The 27,500-nt window shown below is 42.3% G+C and overlaps 2 protein-coding genes across 3 annotated transcripts in view; one reads left to right on the forward strand and one right to left on the reverse strand.

Annotated features, from left to right (window-relative positions):
- The window catches only part of LOC125292775 (DNA damage-regulated autophagy modulator protein 2), a 5,751-nt gene extending 1,132 nt beyond the window's left edge, over window positions 1-4,619 (forward strand). For both annotated transcript variants that reach the window (XM_048240185.1, XM_048240186.1), the window contains 5 exons: window positions 1,647-1,789; window positions 1,987-2,164; window positions 2,878-2,960; window positions 3,222-3,314; window positions 3,594-4,619. In XM_048240185.1, the coding sequence (XP_048096142.1) occupies window positions 1,647-1,789; window positions 1,987-2,164; window positions 2,878-2,960; window positions 3,222-3,314; window positions 3,594-3,716 (620 nt within the window). In that variant the 3' untranslated portion in view covers window positions 3,717-4,619. The remainder of the gene's footprint in view (window positions 1-1,646; window positions 1,790-1,986; window positions 2,165-2,877; window positions 2,961-3,221; window positions 3,315-3,593) is intronic.
- A 661-nt stretch (window positions 4,620-5,280) lies between these two features.
- Window positions 5,281-24,553, reverse strand: LOC125292772 (DENN domain-containing protein 2D-like). Its single transcript, XM_048240181.1, is given in 17 exon segments — window positions 5,281-5,863; window positions 7,278-7,517; window positions 8,392-8,473; window positions 8,649-8,699; window positions 8,952-9,123; window positions 9,827-9,975; window positions 10,083-10,223; window positions 12,609-12,686; window positions 12,863-12,932; window positions 13,057-13,076; window positions 13,078-13,170; window positions 13,334-13,506; window positions 16,461-16,559; window positions 18,450-18,530; window positions 18,733-18,819; window positions 19,126-19,205; window positions 24,259-24,553. Coding segments are annotated over 16 exon segments (1,674 nt in total). The 5' UTR covers window positions 19,196-19,205; window positions 24,259-24,553; the 3' UTR covers window positions 5,281-5,795.
- Window positions 24,554-27,500: the final 2,947 nt, after the last annotated feature.

A 27,500-nucleotide genomic window follows, 5' to 3' on the forward strand; every position in this document is an offset into this window, starting at 1 on the left:
ACCACAGGTTGGCATTTTTTGCAAAATGTTAATTTTGAAACACTGAATTGGCCTAGTTAGTGTAGTTTGTGTTACATTTACATCCCATTTAACAGACACTTTAATCCTATTAGTACACAGATATACTTAAAAAAAAATACATATGCTCTCTATGTAGCAAAGTATACAGTACTAAAACCATCTGCGATTTTGAACTCTAGCCTACTGATAAATTTGTATACGTGCCTCTATATACAACCCCAAATCAGAAAAAGTTGAGACGTTATGTAAAATGCAAATAAAAACAGAATGTTTATAATATACAGATCTCTAGCTGCAAAAAGGACAAATGAAAATGTTGACTATTTCATGGAAAATATATGTTCATTTTGAATTTGATGCCAGCAACATGTTTCAAAAAAAGTTGGGGTAACACTTTACTTGACAGTATCGACATAAGAGTGACATGACACTGTCATGACACATGAACCCTAGCCCTAAACCTAATTCTAACCTTTAACGCTAATCCTAAACCTAACCCTAACTCTTACTCTAACCCTAACCCTAATCCTAACCCTAATCATTGCCCTAACTTGTTATAACAAAGACCGAATGTCACTTAATAACAGAAGCGTTATGTCATAAACGTTTATCACTTGTTTATGACACATTCATGACAGTGTCATGTCACTCTTATGTCGATACTGTCAAGTAAAGTGTAACCAAAAGTTGGGATGGGAGCATGTTTACTATTGTGCTGCTCTACTTCACCTCTTCATTTAACAACATTTTGTAAATATTTAGGAATTGAGGAGACCAGTCGCTTTGAGTTTTGAGAATGAAATGTTGTCCCATTCCTTCCTAAAATATAAATAAATTGCCTGGATGGCAGTATATGTTGCACAAAATCTGTATACATCATTCAGAATAAGTTGGATAGTTTGATAGGCCCTCTTCTCTTTAGCACAGAGGAGTCCATGATTTCCAAAAAGAACCGTGTTCCATTTAGTTTTGCTCTGGTTTTACCTCAGTCCATTTTAAACAAGCTCAGGCCCAGATAAGACAGTGGTATTTCTGTATCACGTCTAAATACAATTTCTTCTTTTGCCTGGTAAAGTTTACATAGCATTTGTGAATTGAGTATCAAACTGTGCTCATATATGCTTATCAGAGGTTTACCTGAGCCCATACAATGATTTTCATTACAGAAACAGGTCTGGTTTTAATCCAGTGCCATCCAAAAGACCACGGCCATCCACATCCAATATTGTTTTTAGTGATGAATACAGTACCTCTACATCTTTACTCCCCGTCCCAACTTCTTTTGAAGCGCGTGTTACTGGTATCAAATTCAAAATTAACATTTCGATGAAATAGTCAAACATGTCATTTTCAACATTTGATATATGTAATGCATTTTTTTTGCAGCTAAATATGAGTTTACAACATTTGCAGATCACATTCTGTTTTTATTCGCGTTGTACACAATGTCCGAACTTTTTCTGATTTGGGGTTGTACGTTCACTGAAATAAAGTAAACCAATAGATCAAAAGAACAACTATGGTCTTCAAAGTGCTAATGGTTTTTGACATTTTTACTGCCAATCAGTAACCATATGGTAGATCGTTCTGCTTCCAGCATATCATGCTTGTGTTGTGCATTGTAGGTGCAGCCACAGTCTATGTACGGTACAAGCAGATCCAGACATTAACCTCACCAAGCGAACATGTCCTGCACTTGCTCAATGGTGTGGGCATCATCCTTGGTTTCATCAGCTGCTGTGGGATGTGCGTGGTGGCCAACTTTCAGGTAAGGGAATCTCCCTCCAACCCTCAAATGCAAAAGCCGGCAAAGCCTCCTTCCTCCCATGGTACATTCCTTTATCTAATTCTAATGCCTTCTTCCTTTCTTCCATATGAGCTTTATTATGTCTTTAATGTGGTCCTGCTGCCGGATCCTTGATCGGAGGAGGATTATATTCTTCTTCCCTTATTTCTATATCACAGAAAACAGACCTGATTGGTGCACACCTGTTTGGGGCAGGGATGACCTTTGCGGCAGGGGCGCTGTACATCTTGGTGCAGACGGGCGTGTCGTACCGCATGCAGCCCCGTTTCCATGGAAAAGGCGTCCTGTGGTCGCGCACTGTGTTGGGCCTGTGGACTCTGGGCAGCATGGTGACCCGTATCCTTCTGTGGATTGACTGCCTGTAGCGTCTGCCGTGTGTGATGCCAAACAAACGCATTAGGGGAGAAGGAGCCACTAGAGAAGATTAGAGTGAATGACACTGTGAGGGGGATGGAAAGAGTTCTGAGAGGGGCTGGAGTCTGTAGGTGTTATTGGTATAGCTGACAATTAACAGCTGGGGAAGGTGCCGGTTTTAGCGACATCCAAATGTGATGTGATGAAATTTGGTGTTCAAACCGTTATGAGTAGAACACTGAAAGTGGTAAATATTAAGGTGGCAATATATGCTTAATGTAGGCTTTTCAACTTGATTTGAAACTATTATTTTTAACTAATGTCGCGTTCATAAACTGTAATTTGCTTTGAACAAAAGTGTCCATAACCATAAACTGAACCATAAAATATTAGGTAAAAATGTGTTGAATTTGTAAGGTGGAAGAAAGGGTAGGTTGATATTTTGGAAAAAGGCAATGTTACAAAATCAGGTTTACTTTCAGTTTGGCAGAATACTTAATGGATATAAATTGACTGTGCCATATATGGGCATTGCACTAACCACAATTATGCAAAGACACACTGAGATTGAAGGATAAAGCTGTCTTTTCAGTAGCCCTTTATTATCAAATGTCAGAGACTATGCTGGCAGAACAAACGAGTATTTGTCTCCCAAACATCCATGAGGTTGTGACTGAAACCTGAACTTCATGCAGTGTTTGTGTCCTCCATCATCATGTACGATGAGGAGCCTGATGTGGACGTGACTACCAAAGTGAGCTGGATGCCCACAGAGTCGGTGAGTAATGGGAACGCTGCCCAGGTGAGATGGGAGATGGGGGCTGGTTGTGGACTCTTTCTAACAGTTGTGCTGCTGTTCCAAGCACTGTATTAATAGCAGTACCGGTACAAAGTTATCTATCTATCTATCTATCTATACACAGGGAAGTGAAAACTGCACTAGTGATTTCTGATTATGATTGGTGCTCCCTAGCTGACCTGCTTTTCTTCTCTAATATGTGTTTGTTTGTTTGTTTGTTTGTTTGTGTGTTTGCTGTAGGGCTATGTACCTCATCTGGTGAGTGCTGCCGCTGAGTGGTCCCTGGCCTTCTCCTTCATCTTCTTCTTCCTCACCTACATACGGGACTTCCAGGTGAGGAGCCCATGTCACCCTCCCAACCCCCCAACCTGGTGCCTGCTGCCGGGCTGGACGCGTCATTAGATTAGGCTCATGAGATTGGGACTCATGAGAGGCTCGTGAGCGGCCACTGTCCAGCTGGCTCTGGGTTTGGGTGGAAACTGAGGCTAGATCTATATCATTCTTTACCTAGGGCTCTGCTGAGGGAAATGTTTAGACAATATCTAACAGGTTTAAAGGATTTTGCTAAGAGGATGTTTGAAAATGATGACTTGAAATGTTCACTGCTTTTAGAAACTTCGTCTGCGTGTCCAGGCCATCCTGCAGTGTAATCACCTCTACAACTACGCCCACTATGACGGACGAGTGCACGTTCACCATGGAGAGCGCTCTCCTCTGCTGGCAGGCAGCATCTAAGATTTAGATTCTAAGTAGCGTCTCCTGCTGGTGTGGAGTAGGAACAGCAGGTTTAGTCTGGATTGGGTCAATACACTGGGATCTCTACATCATCACATTGCACATGTGCACATGCCCAGGCATATCATGACCACATGATGAAGGAACTTTATGGAGATTGTGGTCTCCTCACTGGGTAGTTATTCATTCGCCCTGAGGATCTCAAAGACCTCTGGTGAACTGTGAGATTTCTGGTTTAAACCGAGCAAAGGCACAAACACAAAGGGTGGGTGGGCCGGACGGTGCAGGTTAAACCCAAGCATTCAGTAAATTGTATGTACAATATGTAGTTCATATATCTATGCTCTGTTGTAATATCAGTATTAGAAGCTTTTCTACATTTGATCTAAAAGGCTACACGGCTGTTATTACTCTCTTTTTTTTTTTGTCATGTAAGCGAGCTTGCCCGAGGAAGCGCTCAGAGAACACATCTTAATGAGCTGAAAGGCTTTGTTCTCAAGTCTCTGTGATGCTGGCCTTGAAAAGAAAAGCCTCGCTTACAAAATATTTGTTTTCTTTGAATTGTTGCTGACATGCGTCAGTTCTTCCTTGAAAACATGAGCTCTAAAGCCCACTGTCTGGGCTCTCGCGCTCTCTTATCTGTGCCTTAAAGGCAGATAAGGAGATCCCATATTAATGATTACCACGGTGGCAGAGGATGGGAGGGAGAGAAACAAGGAAAATAGGAGGAGGTGGAGAAAACAAGTGGTGTGGAATGACTAAGGGATAACATGATCTGCATGAGATATTATTTATTTAAAAATACACTGCTCAAAAAAATTAAGGAAAAACTTACAGTTTTCCACAATTGTTAAAACAGATTTTTTGAAACCTTCCACCCTTTTCTCCATTCTCAAACTACATTCACAGAATGCCTCAAAAGTTTTACTTGTGCTCAGAACCAAACAGTGTCAGAGTACCGATCCAGTGTATGATTGAAGTGTTCCCTTAATTTGAAATAATATAATTTTTGAGCAGTATATTTGTTTGTGGTAAAGGAGGTATAGCAATAGCTAGCATCCCCAATTTCTGTCTTTAGTAGTAAGTGCTAATTTGTAATACCACAATGCCTTTTGGGATCCTGTTGTACAAATTCAGCCATACAACACATAGGTATACACTCAGCCAAACAACTAATTCTCTACTTGTAAGATATTTAAATGCAATAGTGTTAGCATGTTCCCAGGCTAGTTACGTACAAAGAAACACATTTTTACCCCACTGACCAAGTTAAACCAAGATCTGTGGTGAACAAGCTAGCCAGGGATAGGATAGACAATGTAGAAAACACAAGACTTGTGCTGAATGTTAAAACATGATTCAGGTTCGACAACCAATGCGGGCTCTTCCAAACTAAAACTTTTTTTTCTGATATTGAGCCTTAATTCCACAACACATATCAACAGATGACCGAGTAGCACAGGATGTACTACTACAGAAATGTAAATATGTTTTGAAATGTATACCTTTGTTGAAAATTCAAGCTGTGTACAACTATGTTAAAAGGATGCAAGTGATAGCATCATCTCTTTCATGGTCTTTATTGTACCACATGTGGCCAGAAGATGGCAGATCAACACTAACCTAATGGTAAGGGAACAGCAGTTAGCATTTTTACTAGTTCATTTTTATTGCAAAAAATATTATAAAACATTATCAACAGTACCATTAAAAACCCCTCCTATTATTATTATTATTATTATTATTATTATACTCTGTGGTGACAATAATGGCTCAGTTTCCGGTACCACCAGGAGCACACATGTTTACAGTCCACAAGACCCTGTCTATGCTGAGGACCAGCCAGACATTAAGAAAGTACAGAACAAGACAGTAGCACATACACATTATAAAACATACACAAGGAAGACCTCAGTCACTCTACGATATCCAGTCTCAGTCACACTATCCTACAACAAACAATTTAAATAACCTACAAATAATTTTACTCCTAAAATGTACATTCCTAGAAATGATAAAACCTCCCATGTCACATTCTTATTTCTTTCCACAGTATTAAGAGAATAAACACCCTCTCTTTTAGTGTTTCTTTGTCTTCTCCTTCTTCATCTTCTGATGATATTCAACAACCTTCTTCTGGAAAAACCCTGAATGAGAAGGAGACACTTCAGTCAGCAAACACTCTAAAGTACAAAGTCAATTGATAATGAGGGGTCCAAGCCGTAAAGCTTGTTCTGATTCTTCAACAAACATTTTCCAAGTATGTTTTGCGGCAAAAACCTTAAAACATACAGTACCCTCCAGAATTATTGGCACCTCTGCTAAAGTTGACTAAAAAGAGGAATATAAATCATCTTTTGGAAATGGATCTTAATGCCTTAAAGGAACCATATGTAAGATTGTGGCCAAAACTGGTCCTGCAATCACTTTCAAATTACTGTAGAGCGGTGTATCCCCTCCCCCTTCCCCCTTGACTCGAGGTTGCCAACCTGGATGCCGAAACACTACTAACTTTGTGATTAGTAGATAGGTAGAGGGTGGCGCATCAGGCCAAAACACAACATTACATGACAAAACACAACATCAGTTGAGGGCTGCAACTTCACTTTAAAAATGACAATATCCTGGCCGGACTACTGTTGTCAGTGATATAAGTATTTGAAATGAACATGATTTCTTAATGTCTAGTGACATTTAGGGCCATTTTATGATTAATTGAAATACATTTCTTACATATGGTTCCTTTAAGTAAAATGAGTAAATACCCAACCTTTAAGGACACCAATTTTCTTTGTGAATGAATAATGTATCATAAATAAATAAATGTTCTTCCTTAAAGGTGCTCTAAGCGATGCTGGGTAACGTCACTTCTGTTGACTTTCAAACAAAACAGAGCGCTACCTCGCTACTTCCTCCCCCTTCCTCCCGTGCTGCTCCCGTGCAATTGAAACTCTCCTAAATGCGCATCTCATCTGTGATTTGCTAGAACAGTTTGTTATGTTTTTGTGGGCTAGGTTTGGCCTGGTTGTTTTTGTTGCCGTTTTTGGAGCCTGGGCTGTCCAGAGATCGCGTTTTTTTTACAGTGTATTCAGGACACAGACAGCTAGCGATTGGTTAGGTGATGTTTGCAGTAAGTGATATAAAATGTTTTAGCCTATTTTAGAGCACCTTTAAAATACAGGGGTCAGTATTGTATGTTAAATTCCCATAGAGGCAGGCAGATTTATTTCATGGATCCAGGATACCTGATAAAGTTCCTTTGGCCTTTGGAATTAAAATAGCCCCACATCATCACATACCCTTCACCATACCTAGAGATTGGTATGGTTTTATTTCAGTTAGCCTATTAGCTGTTTTGATTTGCATTGAGCTCATTGAGCATCAAACCAGCTAATAGGCTAACTGAAATAAAACCATGCTTGCTTGCTTGGACCCTGATAATCACAGATTGCAGGTTATATTTTCATGTGTGATCATTTCCTTGTGCAATACAGACCTCAGTGCCCAAGGGTTCCCTGTCTAGTGTGGAAGCAGGGGATTAATCAGGCTAGTGCACTGTACCTTCCTGAGAAGCAGGCTGCTGTTCCACCTCCTGGATGAAGAGGTCAAACATCTGTGACTGGGCAAACTTCTTGACGAAGTGGCGAGTGCTCTTGGATTCCAGTGCTTTGCAAAAGTTCCTCTGCTGGAAGACCCCCGGCTCACCAGGCTTGCGCAGGATGTGATGAGAGAAATGGCCGACCGTTTTGATGAAGAACGGGAAGAAGGCTGCGGGCACCACCCTATTCAGCTCCTCCACAGCTGCAATAAAAGCACAGCCGTTTAGGACGTAGACCCACAAGAACTTGTTTTCATGAAGATATACACTACCGGTCAAAAGTTTGGGGTCATTTAGAAATGTCCATTCCACTCCATTATAGACAGAATACCAGCTGAGATCAGTTGCATTGTTTTTTTTTTTATCAGGGCAGCAGTTTTCAGATTACATTATGTGCTTACATAATTGCAAAAGGGTTCTCCAATGTTTTCTCAGTTAGCCTTTGAAAGAGATATCAGATTAGTAAACAGAATGTGCCTTTGGAACATTGGATGAATGGTTGCTGATAATGGGCAATGTAGATATTGCATTAAAGATCAGCCATTACTTTCTACAACAGTCGAGTACCCTTTTGCATTTATGTATTATGCATAATTATGTGTACCGGTATGTATATTATGTATAATTATTGCAACCCCTAGAGCCGGCCCTGATTTGCAGTATTAAATCAATAGTTTATGTACTGTAAATTAAGTGGTATAACAAACATTAACGTAAACCAAAAAGTTAACATTAGTCCCATTTATACTTGATACAAATGATATTTATAGAATGATCTGCAGACTAAAGTATTTTTAAAGGATATATTCAAACACCTTCACTTTTTGACCAACTGCGGCAAGTAGTACATAGTACTCTCTTACAAGATGCAGCTTTCAAAAGTTAAACACTTTTGCAAAGATATTACCAAACAAAAACACTCTGGCAACAATGGCCATTTCCTCAGAGATCTCTTGCACAGACATGAGAGAACTGTTCTACTGGCTGAGCTAAAGAGAGAGTGTGTGTGTGTGTGTGTAGCTCTGAAATGCTCTTATGTTTTCAGTTAGCTCTCAGGACAGATTGATCGGGACTCACTAGCTTCCTTTGGTCTAGTCTTTAGTGCCTGCAGAATTTCATCTTGAAGCTTGTGTGGAAGAATAGTCTTCTCGTCTCCAATCTGTGTACAAACACATCACACTCAGACATCACACTAAGCACAACAACTCAATGTAAATTAAATGTGTAGACAAATCAATGTCTGTATAGCTACATTCACTGGTATAAAGACAGAGACAGAATGACAATGACCAAACATATTAATGATCTTCTCACGGGAAATGTATGTTACTCACTTTTGCGATGAACGTTTCCTGTCTGTCCTCTGATAAGTCAACCACCAGCAGCTGAAAAAAAGATGGCAATAAAAGTGTGGTTTCTTCCTATAACTGACTCTGTGATCAGAGGGTGCAAGTGCAGCCTGTCCCCTTTAGAGGAGAGTTGAAGCTATACACATTACTGCTCTGCAGCTTATAGCCAGGGGTGGGAGATCCCATATTAGAACTTTTTATGAGAATACGATGAACAGGGGACTTGAGGAGGAGTATATTAAGGCATATTGGCAAATGGAGATGAGAGAGAGAGAGAAAGCGACTTACATCACTTTGGTCCGTAACAAATTCTAGCAATCGTTTCTGCACACCCAGCAGATATGGGGTTGGTGCCATGACGACATCGATGAGGATCTCGGGGACAATGGGGATTAGGGTGTGCTGCCACGTGAACGGGGACAGTAGTACGGCGACAGCATGAATGACCTGAGACAGGGTACTGGGGACATGAAAGGGCGGAAGGACACAGAGCACAGAACAGGAGTCAGAGACTTATGGAAAAGAACTATAGGAATCTTGTAGTATTTTGGGACATACTATAGAAGTACTATACGACTGTACTATAGGAATGATAGTACAGTCGTACTATCACCCCCCCCCCTTACATGTTTCAGACCGAAAACCTCGAAAATCTTGTTTACGGGGCCGGTAATGGGGACACGTGCAAACAGCCGAGACCACATAAAACTACCCCCAAGTCCCTCTAGTGGAAACCCGACTATTGATTTACTTTAGTTATTTTCCTTAAGGGACAGCACCACATAGTACCAAAGAAATCCATTTAATTCCAACTGCAGGACCTCTTGCTCTCTATTAGCTACATTAGTCTGTTGTTTGCTATATGGAGCAGAGATACACTGGTGAGCCGAAGAGTCCATTATATGGAATGTTCATAGGATCGTTCCATTTGGAATACGTTGATGCATTCCAGAGGCAGTGACAGGTTTTGTGAGCCCTGCTCTTGTCTTGTAGGTATGGAACTAAGCTGATGGCTTGTTACGTTTACTGACAGACTAAGAAGTGAGTCATCAGCAGCAGGCAAACATGCCTTAGCTTGTGATTCAGTGCATATGCTTATGTACACATAGACCAGATGTCGGAATGTGTGTGTGTGTGTTTGGGGAAGGGGGCAGGGTGTGTACCTGAGCTCATCTGCAATAAAAATGATGCGTCTCTCCAGCACGGTGGCAGCGAACACCTGCACCACTTCCTCATCACTGAGGCAACGGAACAGCGTACGGAAATCAACGTGCTCCAGCCATGACTCCAACGGCCGTGTCAGACTGATTATCTGCACACAAAAACATGCACACAACCAGTCAGTGACAGACTAACTCAAAACCAAAACTTTGTGTGTGTGTGTGTGTGTGTGAGAGAGTGAGTGAGTGAGTGAGTCACCTCTGTGCCAGCATCAGGGATGAAGCTCTTGATCTTTACAGTGTTGCCAGGGGCAGGAAACGGTGCCTCTCGCAGGCTTTGCATGAAGGGGTACACCATTGCCTTGGAGATCTGCCGCCGTTTCTCTACCTCATCAAAGATCTACCAAATGAGAGAAACAGACCGAGAGAAAAAAAGGGAGGGGGTGAGGGGGAAGAATAAGAGAAGAGCCAGGAGTAAAGTAAATTAGCCAAACTAACGGTCACCTGATTTATAAAGCTGTTTTGAAAACACCTATTTCTGTTTCTGTTCTGTTTCCTTCTATGCCTTCTCCGGTAGTGTTAGATTTTTGGTTTGCTCAATAAATGTGTTGGTCTTGGTGGATTTGTCTTACTGTTTGCCTACAACATATGTACAACATATTTACAGTCATGTTGAGTCAAACCGTACCGTACATCATATATTGTCTAAATTAGTGAGACAACCCCATGTGTATGCTTGCACATATTTAGGGACACGGAAGACATATCTGAATTCTACAGTAGGAATGAAAGTGGAGCTTCAATTCATACAGAATTCTGAACTCACACTGGACATTTAGTACTTCCAATCACACCCTACACAGACGTGCCAAACGGACTTTCAGACTGTACAGGCCTCTTTCTTTTCCTGTCTGCTGACCTTTGATTTCTCTGATTTTCACTAGGGCTGAACGATTTATTGCATTTGCGATAATATCGCGATATGATGAAACGCGATTTTCAAACCGCAAAGGCTGCGATTACGCTTCGTAATATGTCACCAAAACGCATTTATACTTGCGCTTGCCGACGCGACACAGACTCTTCTTCACACCCACCACTGAAGAAGCAAAAAACGTAAACAAGAGGACCAGCTAACAGTGTCAAGAAAGGTCTGATCAGTAGAGCTACTTTGGTTAAAAATAAACCTCTTCATTACCTTTTGCCATGTCCCTGGTTCTAGTTCATAATTCCCCTGTGCTGCTACTCTGGCTGGTAACTTTGTTCACTTGTCCAGCTGATGATTAAAAATCCACGACTGTTTAGGCTGCACAGCAGCCATTCACCTGTGCACTGGGGACTTTGTTTACTGGAGTACAATGACAGTGGGGGCATTTGCGATATCCAAGGGGGTTGGCGGCGCAAACATTTCATCTCACAGGTAATGAATGCATTGATGCATAATGTTATCCGCAAGTAGTTGACACAGCTAACCACCAAAAACCCAGCTGTTCTAACATTAGCTTACCAGCTATGGCTCTAGGCTACATACATGCTGCTAACTGCTGATAACTTTGCCTGTTAAAAGAGTTTTGTCTCCGCGATTGGCTTTGTTGTGATATGAACAAACTAGTTAATTTACATGCACGCGTATTGCGCTGCGGTGTTGATGATGCTAACCTTTAGTTAACACCGAGCGGAACAGTCAATAGGCCGCATTTATTTGCGCCGCAACAATCTACTAGCCTAGAAATCTAGACGCACCCTAGCGGCGGCAAATTAATTTGCTCAGCCTGTACGTCTAGTATCAAACCATAGGAATTTCTATTGGCTGACACCGTGGACCTCATCCTTTGCACTATATTTTGTTAGAGAGTCTTAAGGCGGGCTTAACAGGATAACGACAGTCCCAAGCGACGGGTGAACAACAAGGAAGGTGGCTATGGCTTAACTAAGAGCCGTTGTTTGAATCGGCGCTACGCCAACTTTGGAGAAGTTGGACTTTTTTCTTTGAAAGTTGAGCAACACAATGCACTTAAGTCATTCCTTTCGAAGAAGGATGTATTTGCCGTTTTGCCGACCGGATACGGATATGGTCGTAGCGCTGGCCTATTGCATGCCTAGGCAGTTTGAAAGACAATTCTCTGCCCGCCTCTTGGATTAAGCGAGGTGAATGGTTCGATGCCAGACTATACATTTCAGAGTACAGAGGAGAGGAGCGGGTGTGTGTGTGTGCGCGTGTGCGTATGGAGAGCACAGGACAAGGAGAAGCCGTGTCAGTGCCACTGCATGTAGACCTAACTGTTAACTAACGAAAGAAGATCATATCTACATGAAATTGTAAATAGAAACAAAATAGAAACGTGTAAGAATCATTTTTTCATCATGTTTACAAGGCTGGAAGTTCAACAAATATAGGTCTACTAATGTGATTAAAATAGTTAAATAAAAAATATTTAATTCATCAATCTTATTCAATGACCTAATGCCATCATAACATAGGCCTGGGCTCCAGAAAAGAACAGTTTATGTTTAACTTATCTAATTTTGTGTTGGTCATACTATAGAATAATAAATTGCTTGTCTTTGTTGAATAAGACAGAAGATAAAGAGCTTAAAAATAATCGCATATCGCATCGCAATTGCAATATTGGTGAGAAAAATTGCAATTCGATTTTTTTCCAAAATCGTTCACCCCTAATTTTCACACACCTTTTAAAGTCACAGACACCACACTATCCTAATCACTCTCTTCAGATCACTTGGACTTTGCTTAGGGCTGTAGGGGAGCTCTGATCCTCCTCACCTTAGAGAAGAGACCGAAGCAGGCCAGCGAACTGATTATGCAGTAGGCTTCTGGAGGGCGCGCCCCATTACCATGTGGCTAGAAGAAAGAAAGGAAAAAAAGAGAGAGCCAGAAAGGGACTCAAGGGAGGGGAAGAGAGAGAGAGATGGAGAGAGAGAGAGAGAGATGGAGAGAGAGATGGAGTATTGGTTTAATGCTTCTGAACAACAAGTAGTTACGGAATGCAGTTAGAGGGGTGAGGAGCAGATAGTCACCAATAGCCTCCTGCAATAGCCATTCCTACGGCTGCCATCGACTTCAGTCAAGACAAAGGAGAAAGTCTCACTGATCAGGAGAGAGGAAAGCAGTATTAGGACAAGTACATCTGGGGGTTGGGAGCAAGCAATATTGTGTGTGTGGGTGTGGGTGTGGGTGGATCTGTTTGCGTGTGTGTGTGTTAGGGCAGCACCTGCGGTACTCCGTAAGGGGGGGCCCAGTTGATGCCTTCGGGAAAGCAGAAGAGGGTGATGGCCTTAAAGGTCTTCTCCTGCTCCTCTTTCTGGAAACGCACCAAACCATCTCTCTGGTAAACACAAAAAGAGAGAGAGAGAGAGAGAGAGAGAAAGAGAGACTGTTAATGACACGGACATGGTCACCAAAGCCTTGCTACTAATAGCATCATTTGTTTGATCATTGTGGCTACAAGGCAGCTCTTGTACAGGCTACTTTTCTGACAATATACTCACTTTAGGGAACTGGTATGTGATCTGAGGCTCATATGCTCCCTCTTTGCTCTTCTTCAGGCTGACTACAACCAGGTATTCAAAGAAAAACTGTGCACTGGAGTAGCGCGGCTCCTTGCCTTTGCTGTCGTTGAGATCGAGGTCAGCAGCTAGAGCAGGCTCTGCCTCCTTCACCCCTGTGAAGAGAAGCACGCGATTTGTCAGGTTAGGCTCAGGCCAGTGAAGGTTTGAGATGTGTGTGGTTGATTCATTGGATTAAGTGCACTTTCAAATAAAGAATCTTGGAATTGTTTGCAGTTGTGCTATGTGCTCCTCGATCTCATACTATCAGTGCAGTAAGCAGGCCTAGCCCCAGTGCACTGTGCTGGCGGAAATATGAGGAATGTGATATAATAAAAGTCACATAGAGGAGAATCACATGTTGCACCATTCAATTACGGACTTATTTTCAACCATGCCTGTTTCAGAAACCGTAACATTTTGAACCTTGTTCACACTCTCTCGCTCTCCTTTATTTGATTTCTTTTGCGCTACCGATGTCAATCCCACACCAAAAAGCTGGAAATCTCAAGGTCAGAATAGGATTACATCCTCATAGCAGCTTCTCTACCATTTCCGTTTCTATCTTTCCATGTTAATGCATACATTTTTGAGTGAAGCTGTCTGCCAGTAGAATATAGAATAGTCTGAATGAGTGACCAAGCAAGGGTAGAGCTAGAGCACTAAAATGGACATCAAGTTTTACTGACCATGGAAGAAAAAGAAAGTCTGTTTTGTGATGGAATGATCAAAAGGGGGATACCAGCCTGCTGCATGCACATGACTGCACCGCAAGGAAAATAAAACTGAGCCCGATTTACTGCACAGCGAGGTTTGGCATTAAATATTTACTCAGATAAGGTCATATTTAAGCTTCACACATGGCCATACGCAGAATGACCACATGAAAATAAATCCAAAACCTTACAAAGAATTTTTTTTAGAAAACCAAAACTCTCCTTACACATTCTTTGAGAAGACAAGCTCCCCACTATTTTGTCTAAGACTATTGTCTGCCTTGTCCTTTCTTTCGAAACACTGCCTCAAAATGCCTGGCAGCCATGCATACACACACACACACACACACACACAAAAAGAACACCTCTTTGTCCCAACATAACAGACACAATAGCACAGAAAGTAGTTACAGGCCATCAGCTACCTTTACCATGGCAACAGTCACCATGTGTGCCAACGTTTGTGTGACTTCCATCTTTAGTGAACGAAAAGAATGTCCCTTTTAAATGCAACCACGGGAGACTACTTCCTCAGGTCTTAACTGGTGGTCAACACAACAGTGTCCAGTTTTTAAAATGTTTAATTGAGTGGTATTTCCACTACATGTAAACACAGTTAGCACACACATATTTAACTTTTGTTAAGATCTTTGGTTAAGACCAACCCCATATGGGATTTTGATTGGCATATTAAAAAAAATACTCACTGAAACTCTCAACCAATTTAAGTTTCTTTGGCAATAAAATGGCCATGAGTCACAACTCATGGGGTAGGTGCTGCTGGAGGTCACAACTCATGGGGTAGGTGCTGCAGGAGGTCACAACTCATGGGGTAGGTGCTGCAGGAGTCTGGATATCTGTTTATCTGATGCTCTGGTGTATTGTGGTGTACAGTGTGATGTGTGCTGAGAGGGGACTGGGTGTGGCTGCCACCAGAGCGAAGATGGGGAAGGGTGTCGGGACCAACAGGACTGTCTGCGCTTCTACAGGAAACGCTGGCGGATGTCACCATGAGACAGGGTGTGTGTGTGTGTGTGTGTGTGTGTGTGTGTGCAAGCGTGTCTGTGTGCGTGCGAGAGAGAGAGAGTGAGAGAAAGAGAAAGAGAAACATATGCATGCATCTACGCACATACACACGTGCAGAGCTTGAGCATACACAGAGCATGTATGCATGCACGCATGCACACGCACACACACACATACACACGTGCGTAAACACACACTCACTCAGGCAAGCACACAGTAACTGATGAATTCACATGCACACATCTAGTGTGTACTGTTAACGTGCTAAAAGAGCTGGTCGGCCGGATAACTGACATAGAGAAGATGCCCGGACTCCCTCACCATTATTCTAGGGGATTTTAACAGTGCCAACCTCACTCAGGAACTCCCTAAATACAGACAGCATATCAGGTGTCCCACCAGGGACAAAACCACACACTGGACCACTGCTACAATGTCTAAAGGATGCCCATCACACTGTTTCCCGTGCAGCTCTAGGACTCTCCAACCACTGTCTGCTTCATCTTATCCCAACAGAGATCCCAGGCAGTTGCTCTGATGAACGTCAAACAGTCACAGAGCAAACGCTCACCCTCTTACACACACTAGCACTCTATGATGTCAACACTGTTGGGAAATTGTTTACCTCATGTAACATATCACCCACTACATATTTATTGCTACTTATATATTTTTATTTGCACTGAAAATCCCTGCACTATATCAAAACCTGCACTAAAACTGCACAGTCAATACAGACATTTCAACATTCCTTAGGTTTCTCTTTCAAATTGAATATTTCTTAATTTCTCTTCTAGTTAATTTCCTTTTCTAAAATCTGATATGCTCTTTAGTCTATTGTTTACTCTTATATTTGGATGTCTGTAGCTACATTGAGAGCAAAGGTTGACCAGAGTCAAATTCTTTGTTTGTATACACAAACCCGGCCAATAAAGCTATTCTGATTACAAATCCTGTTCCTTGTACCTGCATGTGTTCTGATTTCTTATATCAGTCAATGTTAGGGATGTAAGATGTAAGTAAATTATTAAGTTCACGATCCAATATTCTCACATTTTTTTTAAAACATGATTTATTTTTCTCCCCCATCTCAACCGTTTCCCTTTTTCCCTTCTAAATCTGGACCCATTTCTATCGACTTTGAGACGATTCATGGTGCATTGTTACATCCATATGTTCTGTATCTGAATTGTAAAGCCTCATACATGTATTACTGTGCTTTGGTAATACAGGTGCCTTTTGAATTTGAATTTGAGAGACAGACAGAGAGAGAGAGAGAGAGAGAGAGAGAGAGGAAGAGAAAAGCATGTAAAGCAGGTGCCTCTTACTATCTCTGCTGAGCTTCCCCCTGAAGGAGGACCAGGCAGAGCTGAGCCTCTTTTTCATCATGCTGCCTGGCTCCTCATCCTCAGTCCCTGTGAATCCACCTGCAATGGATGCACAAGCGCAAGCATATTAGCCCAGAAACTACACAGCATTTTGCATGTTCTATTGCTTTTCACAGCTACAGAGATCCCTCAACTGCAAGCTGCAGTGTCAGTAATCTGCTGGATTCATGTGTGCTTAACTGATGATGTGTGCTTAACTGCTGAACTGCCAGAGCTGGTGAGTGAGAGATATGAATATATATGTGTAAGAATATGTGTGAGTCTGTATGTGTATGTATGTGCAAGTATGTGTGTGTGTGTGTGTGGCCTGGAAGCAGCTGACACTAGAAATGATCCAATCCAAATCTTGGCAAGATCTATTCTTGTCACAAATTGATGGATCCTCGCTCTGTAGAACGTCAGTGAATCTGTAGACCTGTGTAGAGTGTTTTTAGTGGCTTATTTCGATCTCTACACTGGTTATGTAAACCAACTTTGCTTTGCACTTTTCTTTGCTTTCCATTTATTCTCACACGCCCATTTTTATGTGTGCGAACGTTTTGCTTTTTGAGTGGAAACACCAGTTTTCTATTGCTAAATGTTGTGGACCACAGGACCACCAATATGTTAACTGCCTGCCGGGGTTGAGAGAGTGAGGTAACCTTAGAAATGCATCCCATTGATCAGGCCTGCTGTAACTAGCAGCCCTTGAGGCACTGTGCTTGGACATGTTAAAGCAGTATCGCCGTGCGTGCAAACGATGTTACGTTCCTGGGGTTGGGTTTTACAATCCTGCGTTTCACTTTTACTCTTGACCTACGCTACAAATTAAATGGGACGAATTATTTATGACAAACGTAATTTCTTAATCCATACTAACAGTCCACAAACTCATGTTCTAACCGCTAACTAACCACTCCCGACACTATAACCAATACAATGCTTAAGGTATGTTATTAGTGTGAGGAGGGCGGTCATTTCTGTTGCATGCCCATGCCACCGTTTTAAGTCTGTAAACATTACCTACCAGAGATAAGATCAGACAGAAAAGCGAACAGGCATTGGCGTAACGCAACCTACTCAAACAAACGCCACCAATTGGGACAATCTTAAACCGTAATAATATTAAGGACACGACATGTAACTTAACAATAATATATATATATATTATTGTTAAGTTACATATATATATCTTTAAATATATATCTGCCTTAGATTTAAGATATATATTTGATCTCTGTTTATAATAGGCTACAGCTTGCAGGGCAATGACACACTTAAACATCTGTTTGTTTCACCACGGCAGCCCATATAGTCAATTCTGCAATAATGCAGATAATGCACATCATTGGTACTTACTCTAGAGGTATTTCCAACTCTTCACTAGTAGAGTCCAAAACTTAAGTTTAGCGATTCTTTTTCCAGCACGAGGTCTCAGTAATCCAGTCCAGCGAAAGTAAGGAACAGTGACTGTAGGCTTATCATTCCATATCAGCAGTGGACCATACAAAGTTATCCTAAAGTTACTGTAATTTAGCCTACCCTATTAATCAGGTTTTTTTTGCTCTATTTATTTTCCTTGACGGAACTCCAAGTCGCAATTCCAGCTAATCTTCAGTCGTCTATTGCGTGAGATAGGGGCAGGTTCGCCTCCCCGCGCAGGTTGAGACTTGCTCATTGTCAATGGACCAATGGAGGACTAGTGGCAAGATAGCAACAAAGCTCACTCAGAACAGAGGTAGGCTAGGCTAATATAAGTTCTCAGTAGAACAGAGGTGAGTGTGCTTCAACTATTTTTGTTCAACTTTTGCTTGTTGTTTAGGCTCTACTAATCCTTTCTTTAATATGTTTTTTTTATATTGCTGTTGAAGTAAAATACCCTTAGGCTATATCTAGGGAATAACACGTGGGATGCGCTGAGATGCAGGATGATGCTCAGAGTCAGACTACCTTCTGCTATCTCTGTGGGCTGAGCTGATAAATAGTCGGTAGCATCTTCTTTGAAGGTTCCTGAAGGCAAGTCCTCATTCCCTGAACAGAATAGCATAATTAATCTGGAGATGTACACAGTGACATATAGGCTAGTCTATAGACTAGGTATGTATACCTGTCATCAGTTCACTAATTATTTTAACCTTACCAAAGTAAATCACAATGTCATAGGAAAAACAGTGTGTTTTTTATTTTGTTCTGTTAAGGTAAATGTGCTAGTGAATGTTTGTAGAGGACTCACCCTTTCGCACTCCATCCCGAACAGAGGAAAAAGAACGCAGACCTCTCCTAACAGAAAAGCCACCTCCATCACCATCAGACGGTTTCCCTTAAGGCAAAAGATATTCCTCAGGTCGCATCAGATCCATTCATCTTCATTCAAACATAGATCTTCCATATAGCATCTTTTAGTCAGTATCAACTTCTGCAATGATTTTTTTATTATTATCTTCGATTAAGGGTTGGTTTCACTAGCTAAATTGCACAGTTCTCCTGCGAACAGCATTTGCTGTCCAGTGTCACATTACAGATGTGGAGTTAGACTTAGTCATCTCTGTGTCAGCTGGCGATGTTGGTGTGGAGAATGGCTCATAACATTACAAAAAGAGAAAGAGAGGAAAGTCCTTGAACATACTTTTGATACGGAGGGAACTGAAGCTCCAGGCCCTCCTATGGGACCTCGCGGCACCCTCCTCTTCCGCCATGTCGCCCTGTCTGGACAACAAGAACCCATCTACTCATCAGTGTCTCAGAGTTACTGAGTGAAGATGAGAAAGGACAATCTCAAATTATCTTATTGTTATTAGCTTCTTAGATTGTTTGAGTGTGGTTTTCAGAAATGGAAATGAAAATCTGTAAGTGGAATTGAAAGTGAATCGTTAGCGTTACAGTCCAGTTTCCATAACCCAAATGTTTGTCTTACTCTCTGTGTGTTGTAGTTGAACCGTTTAACACAAGATCTTCTTGTGAGGATCCCTGGTCTGATTTATGAAAATACAGAAGCGGGGCACTTAGATTTGTTTCAGTAATGTCTCAGGATCCTGTTCAGTGAGTTTTGCTAGTAAACATTACTTATCATTTCATTGGTCCCTTGCTGCCTGATTTTCACCTGAAACACTATTCTACAGTTTCTTTGTTGACTCCGGTTGCCACGTATAAGGCTTTGTTTGAGCCTCAGGCACACCCTCCTGTCCAGGTGTCACATGAGGGAAAGGAGTGACTTAAGGTCTCCTACCACGGCAGTTGGCTCGAGGCTCAGGTGTAGACCACACCTAGTTGGATATAGCTATTTGAATCACACATATACACTATGATTTGGGTCAGTAGACCAGCAATACGGTTTCAGGTTTTGTTTTCAACAGTGTCGGGAATGTGATGCAAAACAAAAACCTGACTGATCAAAACACTGTCTGACACGTCTCTTTGTAGAGACAGACAGAATGCAATTAGTAAAGCAATGTAACAATAGATCAATAAACAAAATCAATACAGTTCTCCTATGTGTTACCACACGGGAACAGGGGTACTGTTGTGAAGAGAGATCACCCCATTAACCTGCAATATCCTATGTAGCAAGCATGGGAACTCCTCATCTAATTTCGTCATGACTTCCTGTGTGCTGAGAGAAATGCTACCTCGTCTCCCTGGTTTGTTTATTTCTGTGTTTTAGTGATGGGAGTCTGAGGCAGGACCTCGTCAGCTCTATATATAGCCAGCGGTATTCTCTCAGGCCCTCTGTGCCGCTCCATATCTTTTAGCTGGCGCTCTGAGGGGATCGCAGGCCGCGCTTTATAGATATGATGAGTCAGAACAGCGCTGTTTGTGCCGTCACTAAGTTGGTTTGTTGGAGTCCTGGGAGAGGCTGCAAAGCATCCGGAAAATCCACAAAGAGGGTTATGTGTGCTCTAGTCACTATTTCAGTCCGATCCTCTGGTCAGATCTTTCCAAATAATCTGAATTTTTGTCAGAAGGTCAGCATTGGTGCTGTTTGAGAGGGCCGTCTGGAGATGTCTTAGGGGCTTTTGATTTTGGAGTCCCAGCAAGGTTTAAGCTTCAGTGTGACATAAAACTTGGCACTTTGTAAGCCAAGACCAATAAGTGTAAGTTAGAAGAATCACATAAATCTTGACTGCTATTGGTGCAGGGGGAAAGTGTGCTTTGTGTGCGTGTGTGTGTGTGTGTGTGTGTGTTTTTGTGTCAGGGGGGAGGGTGGTGTCAGGCAGCGTCAGGCTGTGGGGGTGGTATGTTAAATTTGGGTCAGATTGTTTTTGAAGGGTCTCTCTTCTTGGCTTTTGCCCCTCCCTCTTAGCTCAGGGGTATTTTAATCCCCCTGCCCCTTCCACCCACTGGGGCTCTCTGAATGGGACGCCGGATGTGTCCAGCTTCCACCCCTCCAGGGAGAGTAGGGACATGTCTGTACAGACACGTTAAAATGGTCTCCTCCCTGTCTCTCTCCCTGTCTCTCACCCTGCTGTCCCATCCACACTTCTCTACAGCTATCAGATGCCCAGTCCTCTGTGTCCTCACTAACATCTGGTTTCCTCCACACATATCTATCACCTCTCTGACTTTAGGACATACGGTTTAGTCTGCTTCACTTTTCTGTCTGCTGCACCTGCCAACCCTATCCTCCATCTACTCTTCTCCACTGCAAAACATATATTTTCCCTCTGGACACAAAGAAATAATCAACCAAAATTGGCATGGGGTGCTGAATCAATGAATTGGACTAGCCCGATGGCTTGCATAAGTCCACTACAGTGACAGTTGACATTGCACAGTTTATTTTCTATGAGAAGTGGCCACTGGCCAGCATGTTTCATTCTGGAGTTTTGGCAGTTTCTGTATATAACATGCATATCATATTCTTAGCTTAGTCTTTTACACTCTCTCTCACTCTCCACAAAATATAAACCTAAACCTAATGACATGAAATTCACCTGCCTGGCCTCAATAGATCTGTTTCAGACTTTTGTGTTTTCTGGAACCGGTAGAGATGTCTAAAGTAATGGGAATACATACAGTGAAGATATAGAGGTCGCCACAGAGACATTCAAGGAAGCACTCCGCACCGCATCCAACACCATGAATCTCACGACCGTGAGACACAGCAGCTATGATGGTGTGGAGTGACCACTGTATGATCTCGTTTTTAATCGTCTATCTTCTGCTACTTCTGCTTTCTGTCATTTCTAAAATCTTCTTAACTGAGGAGCGGCCTAGCATGCAGTAGCCAGAAAAGTAAGTTATTAAGTAAGTATAAGTAAGTGTTTCATCCCGTGAGGGAAATTTGGTCTCTGCATTTATCCCAATCCCTGAATTAGTGAAACTCAAAAAGCACACAGTGAACACACAGTGAGGTGAAGCACACACTAAACCGGAGCAGTGAGCTGCTTGCTACAGCGGCGCTCACAGAGCACTTTTGGTGCTCAAGGCACTTCAGCCGTGGATGTGGCCATGGGAGAGTAGTTCAATTCCCAGCTACCTGTTTCCTGGAGCAAGGCACTTAACCTCGATTAGCTCAGGGGAAACTACCCCTTGCAAAAATTGACAGATGGAAGTCACTTTGGACAAAAGCATCAACCAAATGAATGAATGAAAGTAAGTAAAGAGTATACCATAATGAAGAAATAAAGTCCATGTACTGTTCAACTCATAATGCTCTACAAATCTTTAATGCACAGTCTTTTGGCATACTTGAGCACCTAATGAAATTCAGGGGCCAAAACGTGTATTACTGGTTTTTACAGCATTAACAGTGTACAGTGTATTTCTTCATTGTGACACTTTAACAAGTAGCCAGTGTGATCTCAGTGATTTAAAATGTCTCACCACTCAGATGCATACAGCTGCATAACTCCATCATAGCCACTTACTTGAGTCTGTGTTTACCTTCATCGGAAACAACCACAGACAGGAAGCTTTCAACCAGAACCTTCCCTGCATGCGCTTCACATGAACTCTTAAAACGAATGTGTTGAAAACAACACAACTTGCGTTGTTTTAACACATCTCTGTGTCCAGATAGGTACAACACAAGTTTGTGTTGTTTCCTTTTTTATTTGTTACTCAAAATGTGTTGGAAATAACACAACTTGCATTGAAAACAACACAACTTGCGTTGTTTTTTTACACATCTCTGTGTCCAGATAGGGACGCAAGAGAGTGTCGTACAGTATCTCTATGCTACAGCTCTGCAGTGAAAATACATCAGAAGCAGTCAACCACCACAAAGGCATGTTGAGCTTAATTTCATCCCACACCCACTGGTGCTACAGTTGTTAAGCAATTATCATCGCTTGTCAGTGAATCTCCACAGCTGCTTATTTTTAGGACATTTTGTGTTTGAAACTTCATTGCAGTAAATTTCTGATGATGGGCCGTGACCAAAATGAACTTATAAAATAACCAACCTGTAATTTTGACTCCCATGTTTGCAGTTGATACAGTGGCTATTAGTAGTCTTGTAGACAAGTATCCTCTTGCTCAGAGACACGCAGCCAGTTGGAATGACTGGTTGTGTGGTAATGAGGGCCTGTTCAGCAGAGGAACTCGCCTCTCAGCCAAAACTCTGCCAACAGATTGGACTTGAGCCCAAACAGCTTCACTACAGCAATGCTTGCCCTCTACCACTAACTCTTGGAAGTACCTGTTCTTGTTGTGAACACTTGTGCTTATTGTGAATACTCGTCCTTGTTGTGGCTGTCACCTAGCATCTAGATATTCAGTTTGATTTTCAGACGAGTTCAGGTTCTGTTTCAATAAAAGAGACGATCCGAAGACGTTTTACTTTTGATCCATGTACAAATAGGGCAGTGACACATAGCTTACATACATCAGTTCACTAGTACTGTCTGCAGAAATATACAACTTTCTAAAGTGATGATGTGCTAATGGGGTCTTATAGAAACAGTTGGAGAGGATGCTTGGGCATGCTTGTAGTGCTTGTCACCAACAAAAGAGGAAGTGACACAGTACAGTAGTGCCGCCCATGCCTGCCAGGACAGGAAGTAAGAGTGAAACCGGGATTGTTAGCACTGGTGCTGAAATGTTTCTCAACTGAATCCTCCCATGTCAACATGAATAAAAAATAAAAATGTCTTGATTTGAACTACTATTAACTTGCCAAAAGAATCATAGCAAGTTACGACTAGCTGGATGCACAAACAAGAAGGGCAAGACATCTTATACATGTTCACCATGTTCACTGTTCATTCATGCATTCTATTATAGACAAAAGCAGAACACCTGGAGTTGTTGTATTATGATTTGATACTATTTGAATAATGTTTTTCAGTGAGGTTAAGGTCAAGTTTGGAAAATGTGCGGAATGTTGTGCCTGATATATCCAAGAGCTGAGTTGCACAAGTGTAAACATTTGACATTTGTCACACTGTCTTCATTGTTTTTTGTTCTATTGTCTGTAGCTTATGAAACTAAGTATAAGAATATGGGTTGTTATTGTACAGTTTATGTCTTCAATATGGCTATTGCCAAGAATACAATATGTCAGTAATGTGACATGTTTTTGTAATGCATGCCTGTCAGTATCACTGCTTATGTGCTGGTTATTTTCCATTTGCGTGTTAAAAAGACACAGTGACCTAACCCATGTTCACACCACTCCTTGTCCAGACCACAATGCCAGAGATTAGAATGAACCAATTAATGTGTCTGTTTGCAAAACAGTAAACACACATCAACATCAGGTGTAAAAACCTCTACATACCAGTGTAAGAGAACCTTTAACAAGCTTAGTATAACTCACCTCAGTGCTGGGAGATCAGAGGGTGACCCTTATAGATCCTCAGCAGGTGTGCACTGTGTTTGCTGCACCTGTCTGCTCAGTACCTGTCCTTTAGCTTTGCCTTAGCTTCATCTGAGCAGCTCCCATAGCCTCCCAGCCAGTTGTCAGCGTCCAGAATCCTCCAGGTTCAATGTCACACGCTCACTCACAAGTTTCTAAAAGCGTCCTCGCCGTCCAAGAGAGATGTCGAGAGTGTGTGTGGAGCACCTCTGTGGAGCGGCTCACGCCTGGGGTAGAGAGCAGCAAGCGTTTGAGGAAGTGTGAAAGAGAAAGCGGACTTTGCTTCATGACCTAGCCCGGCAAGGAGGATGGGGGTGGGGGGGTTTTGTCTCTGCAACTGAAGTGCAACCTGTTAGACGAGCGTGACCATATACCTCCATACAAGTCTCAAGCATGGCTGTGTAAGGTCTGTGTAAACTTGTCTTGTTTTCTTATGGCCTGATTTAACTGTGCAACTCATGCACGTAGTGTTGACTTTTCTGCTGAGTCATGTGTTTATGTACCAGTGTCACTGCTGTTGATCTTGTCAGGGGGACAGAGAAAGTACGAGTAATGGGAGGTGTAGCTCGATACTCAACAGTATCTTCATGAAGTCTCAAGGACACAGACAAGGACATGTGAGGACTCTGATCTCTCTTGACTGGGGCCTCTTACAGGTGACCTACCTGTGCACTTGTTTTATAGGCACACATATTCATATTTGCAGAGGCCATAGTGTAAAGGAAGTCTAGTGTTTCAATGAGAGAGGTGGAGGTGGGAAATGATTTGGGATGATGAACTTAAACACAGTCATGTAAGGCTGAAGACAAATTGTGCACTTGTAATGGGTAAGTTACAAAGTGCTATAGCCCCTCTTGCTGGTGAACAAGCAAAACTGCAAATAAAATGTCATGAGTGACTAATTATGTCTGCTTTGCCTTAGGGAAATCTGCTGTCAGGATAGACCACAATAGCCGTTGGCAGGGGTTGTCTGACAGAAGGTTCAACATGGCTGCACGCAGGGCCTTGTGTGGAGCTAGATGTTGCTCTCTCTATTTGGACTCCTGAAAGGTGTTTGGCTTTGTTCCAGACCAGGGGAACCTTGCTTGAGCTGCTCTGTTGGTACAACACAAAGGGTTGACTGGGGATATGGGATGTTGTAAAATACTCAGAGGTTTGCTGGGATGAACGAGAGGGTGATCTGTAGGCCTATTCAAAGGTGGTCTGAAACCCTGTTCGGAAAAAATATCACCAGTTGGACAAGCAGTGGTCACATACTCACCAGATATGATCTATTTTTGTCTGGAGTGTTTACGTAACCTATAGGGCACAATGACAGTTATTCATTGTTGTTATTCCTCACTTAAAGGGACACCAGGCAACATTTTCATGTTAATTAATCATCTTCGTATGTCGGTATATGGTTAAATGACTCATTACGAAGCAGCGAAAACCCTTGATGGAAGACGCAAAGAAAAGGAAAAGAGCTTCAGACCGAGCGAGGGGGAGTTTCATAGAGAAAAAGCATCAGGCTTGCCTGGTGTCCCTTTAAAGGTGCCAAGTGGAATTCTGTAGGCATTGCCTTGCATTGTATTTACTGTAATACAGCGTCCACATGTGGTACATTGTGGTATTACAAGAGAGCCAGCCGGGTGGTAGTTGGCTTCAGGATTTTTTTACATTATGTCAAAACTGTTGTTTCTTCACATTCTGTTGATATTTCAAGGTCATTTTGGATGTTTTAAACTAAACAATAAAAATTACCATATAGTACCTTTTAAAAATGTCTGAGTCTGCATTTGTTCTGAATAGCTGGAGTTGTTCATGGCCCAGTCTGTGCCATTACAGGGAGCCGTTTTGCTGAATTTGCTAAGTATATTATATCAGAATCATGGACAACACTTTTGATCATTTCATCATACATAAGTGTTTGACAGTCATTCAGGCCAGGGCATAATAGCGACAATGTGCTTCAGGCCCATTTGTCATCAGTGGATTAGCCGAGAAATATTTTCAGAAAGCTTTCAGTCTTATGATAGTACCAGATGTACAAACAGTACCTCTTTGACTAACGCTTTTAAGAGATTTCTGATAAAACTTCAGAACATAGTTAGCGCTGTGAAATATGGGTCAGAAAAGATAGCTCCATTGTCATGGTGTTAAGGGTGAAACACTGCTCTTGTGATTGGCAGCTGTCCTTAAACAAAGCACTAAGTGCTAAAACTGAGATAATACATGTCGGACACAAAACACAAGCCTTGTTATGACATGCATGGACCATCTCTGATATTCTTAGTCTGACACTCATCCAGTGTGATTTCTAAGGAGATGACACATGCAGGCATACACACATATAAATATCAGCATGCACACACAAACACACACACACACAACAGACAGATACCTGATGTCTTCAGTCTCATTTATACAAGGCTGTTACCTTTAACCAATGCGCAAACACTGTCTTTTCCTAACTCCCTCTCTCTCTCTCATCCCCATCTCCTCCACCTCTTTCCCTTTTCCACTCTACTCTTCCCTTCCTCTCCCCTCCATCTCTTTCCTCCCCTTCCCTCCTCCACCCCATTTCTCTTATTCACATTTCCTCTCTCTCTCTCTCTCTCTCTCTCTCTCTCTCTCTCTCTCTCTCTCTCTCCCTGTCGAGGCATGCAAGCTATGCTTGTAGCGTCATTTTCATTTTCTCTTTTATTTGGATGGTTCTGCTTGACCAGTTGCTCCACTCTCCCCCGCCGCCACTGTCTGTGGGCCCCTGGGTCAGCGGTGGTGCTATGCCGCTGCTCTGTCTGGCGGTGGGAGCATCGGGGTCAGCTCTGACCTGGAGCCCGGCCCGGAGGGCCTTAGCCTCCGCAGCAACGTCTTCCAGCAGCCCTGTCCACTCAGTGGGCATTCTTTTCCCCTGAGAAGCCCACAGCCTTTCCAAATAATGTAATTGTTCCCTCTCTCTCTCTCTCTCTCTCTCTCTCTCTCTCTCTCTCTCTCTCTCTCTCTCTCTCTCTCTCTCTCTCTGCATGGGAAGGATCACAGTGCAGTGCAAGCAAGTCTCGCCAGAGATAGCAGGTTAAATATGTTCTGATTTTGTTCCACTGCACGCAACCGATGGGCTGAGAACGGGGCATGCTGGGCAGCCGAGTCAAGTGGGGTCAAGTCTCTCTCCCTCTCATGCACAGAGGAGGAGATTGCGCTGGACAGGGAGCTTCTGTTTACAC

Source organism: Alosa alosa, chromosome 4 (assembly GCF_017589495.1).
Source record: "Alosa alosa isolate M-15738 ecotype Scorff River chromosome 4, AALO_Geno_1.1, whole genome shotgun sequence".
NCBI lineage: Eukaryota > Metazoa > Chordata > Actinopteri > Clupeiformes > Clupeidae > Alosa > Alosa alosa.